Source organism: Humulus lupulus, chromosome 6, assembly GCF_963169125.1.
Source record: "Humulus lupulus chromosome 6, drHumLupu1.1, whole genome shotgun sequence".
Classification (NCBI taxonomy): Eukaryota; Viridiplantae; Streptophyta; class Magnoliopsida; order Rosales; family Cannabaceae; genus Humulus; species Humulus lupulus.
In genome coordinates, this window is record NC_084798.1 from 215,888,385 (window position 1) to 215,895,163 (window position 6,779).

At 29.4% G+C, this 6,779-nt stretch overlaps 1 protein-coding gene across 1 annotated transcript; it reads left to right on the forward strand.

Moving 5' to 3' along the window:
• Nucleotides 1–494: 494 nt before the first annotated feature.
• LOC133783230 (beta-amyrin synthase-like) lies at nt 495–6,508 on the forward strand. The gene is made up of 15 exons (XM_062222775.1): nt 495–740; nt 841–1,026; nt 1,481–1,570; nt 1,702–1,899; nt 2,003–2,087; nt 2,872–3,038; nt 3,144–3,335; nt 3,435–3,548; nt 3,917–4,036; nt 4,141–4,263; nt 4,362–4,460; nt 5,064–5,120; nt 5,249–5,439; nt 5,829–6,006; nt 6,135–6,508. Exons 1-15 carry the CDS (start codon nt 528–530, stop codon nt 6,405–6,407), a joined length of 2,286 nt encoding a protein of 761 aa, XP_062078759.1. The 5' UTR covers nt 495–527; the 3' UTR covers nt 6,408–6,508.
• The last annotated feature ends 271 nt before the right edge of the window (nt 6,509–6,779 follow it).

Below are 6,779 nucleotides of genomic sequence, written 5' to 3' on the forward strand. Positions count from 1 at the left end.
GTTCATTTTTACTTGTACCAAACACTTGGCGAGTGCCCATATTTATTTATTTTATTTTTTTCTGGGGAAACAAAATTTGGAAGTGCTCAACTAAGTCAACTCAACTCAATATTTAACCTATAAAAAGGCACCCATTGAGTATAGAAATACAATTACAATCCTAGTCTTGCCTTTCAACAACAACCAACTTTTGCTTTGGCATATATCTCTGCACTAATCCCTGCTCCTGCCTTCTTTCATATTACAACCAAATTTTGTTTTGACATGTCTCTGATATATAACACTTATTTACTCCTTTTTTAATTGCATATATTTGAATATAGTTTTGTCGAATATTGGATTACTGTTTTTTTCTTCTGTTGTGCAACTGAATTTAGAAGAAAATTGAAATCTTTTGAAGTGTCTACATATATATATATATATATATATATAACACGCATGCGTAAGTGATTTGTTCATCTATATATTATGGTTTCATTTTTATTATGTTGTAGTGGAAGGAAAAAGAATACTATTAATAGATAGAAATGTGGCGATTGAAGATAGCAGGCGAGGGTGGAATAAGTAGTGATGAGAGATATATATACAGCACGAACAACTTTGTAGGGAGGCAGATATGGGAGTTCGACCCCAACGCCGGCACTCCCGACGACCGAGCGGAGGTCGAAGCTGCCCGCCTTAACTTCTACAACAATCGCTTTCAGGTCAAGCCCAGCAGTGACCTTCTTTGGCGGATGCAGGTTCATCTCTGTTTTAGTTTTAGTTTTTTTTTTTTTTTTATATATGAAAATTTCCAACATTAATTACAAACATACAATTTATTAATTTAAATCATTGCAGTTCTTGAAAGAGAAAAACTTCAAACAAACAATCCCTGGTATTAAAGTTGAGGATGATGAGGCCATCTCATATGAAAAGGCTACAATTACTTTGAGGAGAGCTGTGCATTTTCTTTCGGCCTTGCAAGCTAGTGATGGACATTGGCCAGCTGAAAATACTGGCTTATCATTCTTTCTTCCTCCATTGGTATTATATACTCATTGTTATTTTAATATTAAACATTGAATTAAGATTAATACTTTATATTTATAGTTGTTAATTAATATTTCTAAAAATTGTTTTTGATATTTTTAAAATTTTGGAAGTGTTACATGGTAAAAAATATGTATTTATTATGAAAATATAAAAAAATTTCATTTTTCAAATATATATAAATTTCTAAATATAATTAGTGTCTCTCATGGATTGGAAACAATATTAATTATGGAAAAAAACTAAATTCAAAATTAATATGGAAAAGAAATATTTACCTGTTGGTGACTTACTATACCAAGTCACTATATTGTCACATCATCATAATTGTTAGTACTATTATGTGTAGTAACTTTTCAGAATTCTTGGTTATAAAATTGTAAATATTTTATATATATATATATATATATATCAGTCAATTATTACAAACTTTGCCATTTATGTATAGGTTATGTGTCTTTATATTACGGGTCATCTTAATATCACATTCACTGCTGAGCATCGCAAAGAAATGCTCCGCTACATATACTACCATCAGGTACATAAACTTGGAATTTATGTATATGTTAATCAAATGACAATATATATATATATTTAGTTTTTCTCATTTTTGGACAAATTCTATTATGTATTTGTATTTAGTTTTTTTTTTATATATTGATCTCTCAGAACAAAGATGGTGGATGGGGACTGCACATAGAGGGCCACAGCACTATGTTTGGCACAACTCTCAACTACATTTGCATGAGAATACTAGGAGAAGGGCCAGATGGTGGTCAAGACAATGCTTGTGCCAGAGCCAGACAATGGATTCTTGACCATGGTGGTGTAACATATATACCCTCTTGGGGAAAGACTTGGCTTTCGGTATTAATTGTTCTCTAAATATATATCCTTCTTGATCATGGATTTTCTTCATCAATTATATAAAACCATTTTTATTATATCTTGATTTCTCTCATTTGTGTAGATACTTGGTCTTTTTTATTGGACTGGATGCAACCCCATGCCTCCTGAATTTTGGATTCTCCCTTCTTTTCTTCCCATATGCCCAGGTTTACACTTTTTTCTTATAGAACTATTGTTGTTAATTAGTGTATATATATAGGACAATTTTTCTATAGACAATTCTTCCATAGGGGCTTCATTTTAAACCCTATTGATGAGGCTATCAGTGTTTCTCGACTCATGAATAGTTTTCGGCGTGACTTTTTTTTATGATTGTATATATTGTAACTATTTAGAGCATCTTGCAAATTTTCAGAAAATTCTGAATAGTTTACAGTACCAAAAACTAGGTTCAAACATGTTGTTTTCCACACGCATAAAAAAAATTAGTCACGCGTGCAACAACATGTTTGAACTTAGTTTTCGATACTATAAAATATTCAGAATTTTCTAAAAATTTGCAGGATGCTCTAAATAACTACAATATACATGGTTATACAAAAAAAAATCGCGCCGAAAACTGTCCACGGGTCAAGAACACTTAGAGCCCCACTGATATGGCTTAAAGTGAAGCCCCTATAGGAGAATTCCTATATATATATATATATATATGTAAACTTAGACAACAAGTAATATATCATTCAGAAAATTTTAGAAAAAAAATTGTTTTTTAATTTCTAAAATATATATATATACAAATATTTGTGTTTTGTATTTTTCATTGATGGTACTTTGGACAAGTAAAAATTAATAAAAAGAAATTTTATTGTTTGCTATGGAAAACGAATGAGATTTTATAAAATATTTAAAATTTAGTATTTAAGAAAAATACAAAATAATATATTTCCATGTTTTATTTAAGACATAATTTATATGTTTCCTAAATTGCAGCTAAAATGTGGTGTTATTCTCGAATGGTGTATATGCCTATGTCATATTTATATGGAAAAAGATTTGTTGGTCCAATCACACCTCTCATTTTGCAATTGAGAATGGAACTTCATACTCAACCTTATGATGAAATAGAGTGGAAAAAAGTTCGCCATTTTTGTGCCAAGGTAAAAAAAACTTGTAGACATCTCATTCGAAAAGCTACCTTTATATATTTATATAGAATATATATATATATATATAAATAATAAAATGGGTGTATTTTATTTTAGGAGGATCTATATTATTCACATCCTTGGGTTCAAGATTTACTTTGGGATAGTCTCTACATATGCACTGAGCCTCTTCTTACTCGTTGGCCCTTAAACAAATTGATTAGACAGTATGCTCTTCAAGTAACAATGAATCACATCCATTATGAAGATGAGAATAGTCGATATATCACACTTTCATGTATAGAAAAGGTAATATATATATACATAATATTTTTAGGTCAAGCAATTAAGAACTTCACAATATTTTCTTTAATTATTTTGCTGACATTATTGCATCTTGAAATATAGGTGTTATGTATGCTTGCTTGTTGGGTTGAAGATCCAAATGGAGACTATTTCAAGAAACATCTTGCTAGGATCCCAGATTTTATGTGGGTTGCTGAAGATGGAATGAAAATGCAGGTAAACTACTTATATCACTTTTATATATATAAATAAAAAACGTAATTGCATGTATTTTTCTAGCTAGAAGGACAAACAAAAATTTGACTTGATATAATAATGTAATATGTTTCTTAAATACGCATGGTTTTACCCCAGTAAAATCATTAGCCAAAAAGTCTTAAAATATGATATTATTAAACTAACTTTTGAATATAAATCCTCAAAGTTGGGTTTGGGAGTAAGTCTAAAAATGAATTTGTTCCAATTAACAAAACACAGGTCCAAAAAAGTAAAATATGATATTATCAAAGGTAACTTCTGAACATAAATCCTTAAGAGAAGTATAAATTGACTCTAATATCTTTGGCCATGATGATTATTCACAGACTTTTGGTAGCCAAGGGTGGGATACTAGTTTGGTCATGCAAGCATTGCTTGCTAGTAATCTGGTTGATGAAATTGGACCAACACTTGCCAAAGGTCACGACTTCATAAAAAAATCTCAGGTATTATTATTATAATTATTATTATTAGCCCTTACTAATAAATTCATTCTATGAGAAGGTTATCATAAGTTATTTACTACACAATTTTTAATTAAATTTTGAAGGTTAAAGATAACCCTTCTGGTAACTTCAAAAGCATGTATCGTCACATTTCTAAAGGATCGTGGACGTTTTCTGATCAAGATCATGGATGGCAAGTATCTGATTGCACTGCAGAAAGTTTGAAGGTATCTTTGGTTTGATACTTCTACTAATGATTTTTTGTTTCAATTAGATTTATACTTCAATGCCTCTAACTCTATCTTAATTATATGTACTTTCACAGTGTTGTCTTTTTCTCTCGCTGTTACCACCAAAAATTGTTGGTGAGAAAATTCAACTTGAGCGTCTTTGTGACCCTGTTAATGTTTTGCTCTCTTTGCAGGTAATAATTAGATTAATTGATAATTATCTCTTTTATTCTTTAGCTTCTAATTTCCATAAATTATTTTAACAATTATTCAAACTTATGGTGCTTATATCGATCCTTAAAAAAATGATAATTTTGAAGTAAAATAAAGTAATTAAATTCTAATTATAATCACAACACTAAAAATTTAATGAGCAATAAAAATGAATACATATAATCACATATATATTAATCGTAAATATACTTTTAGTCACATAATAATGAATTGTGCTCCCTATATATTTTTATTTAGTCACCATAAATTTTAATTCTTTGTAATATCAAAAGTAGTAGTTATGAATTTTTTGTCCGCACTTTTTCACAAATTTATTTTACCTAAATTTGAAAATAATATATAATGTACATGAACCAATTAAACTAAACTATATTCAAAATCATCTGATTTATTTATATGAATCTGTCATATTTACATTTTGGAGAGCAGGCCAAATTAGAAATTATTAATAGTTCTAAACCAAAACCCAACATGTATATTTTGTTTTAATTAAACTATTGATCTAATATAACTTTGATATTCATGTAAATAAATATACTAAATTTGATTCATGTGTATGATAGAGTAAGAATGGTGGTTTAACAGCTTGGGAGCCAGCAAGTGGACAAGAGTGGTTGGAGGTAAAAAGTCTTGACCAGAAATATAACTTTACAAGACATAGTCATGATTGTTTTAATTTGATTAAATAATTTTAAAATAATAACCTATAGCTCATAATTTATTTTTTCAACCAATTCAAATCAATTAGATATTAAATCCCACTGAATTTGCTGCGGATATTGTGATTGAGCATGAGTACGTAGAATGCACTTCTTCGGCAATCCAAGCTCTTGTTTTGTTTAACAAGTTATATCCTTCGCACAAGAAATATGAAATTGAAAATTTTATAACAAAGGCTATACAATTCATTGAGCACATGCAACTTCCTAATGGTTCATGGTAATATTCCTCTCAACCTAACTCGTTATTATACCATTAGTTACCTGAATTATATATAGTGAAATTGGTGAAAATAGACTCTTTTTTTTTTTAAGTGGTTTTGTACTTTACCTACTTTTGATAATTTTTTGCAAAATAATATCGGTATAAAATTTGACCAATTGTCTAAATTTTTCGACCAATTATCTAAAATTTTCGACTGACTGTTTGAATTTCTTGACTACCTGTCTAAATTATGAGAGGTCATTTTACAAAGAATTATTAAAATTAGGCTAGAGTGCAAAATAACCTTAAAAAATAGGTTATTTTGCCGAGAGACCTTTATATATACTCATATATAATTGAAATGATTTCTGTTAATTTATATATATATATATATAATTTGGTAGGTATGGAAATTGGGGAATTTGCTTTACATATGGCTCATGGTTTGCACTTAGAGCATTGGCAGTTGTTGGCAAGACCTACAATAATAGTGAAACTGTTCGTAAGGCAGTTGAATTTTTACTTCAAACACAGAGAGAGGATGGTGGTTGGGGTGAAAGTTACACTTCATGCCCAAATAAGGTAATGTATTGAACATGATATTAAGGATTAAAGATAGTACTTGGTCTAGGGTTTGTGTTATCAAATTTTAGATTTTTTTTTTCACAAGTAAATTAATAATTGGTTAACTTGTTACTCTCATGATGTAGGAATATGTATCTATTGAAAAATGTGGATCAAATTTGGTACAAACTGCATGGGCTATGATGGGTCTAATTCATGCAGGACAAGCAGAAAGAGATCCAACACCTCTGCACAAGGCAGCAAAATTAATAATTAATTCTCAATTGGATGATGGTGATTTTCCACAACAAGAAATAACTGGTGTTTCTATAAAAAATTGTATGATACATTATGCAATGTATAGAAACACTTACCCACTCTGGGCTCTTGCAGAATATCGTAAACGAGTTCTATTATGATTTAAAATGATCGGATCAATTGATGTACCTTTCGATCATAATATATCTCATTACTAAAGATACTTTTTTTTTTGCCATCAAAATAGCATAACGATATACGCATAATATTATAGATAATAAAGTCATATATTTTATTACATACATTTCTCAAACATATTAGAATAGTAATGTAAATCGATTGAAGTTTCACAATTATGAATTATAATTTGCGACTAATTGTTGAGAGACTAATTAAATATTGTCTACAAAAATTTATCTATGGTAAGTTGAATCTTGGTGTTACTAGACACTACAACACGTCGCCCCTAATAATACCCGAAGTTACCGCTGATGTTGATTATTAACAGCAACAAAATCGTCGCCCCTAATAAT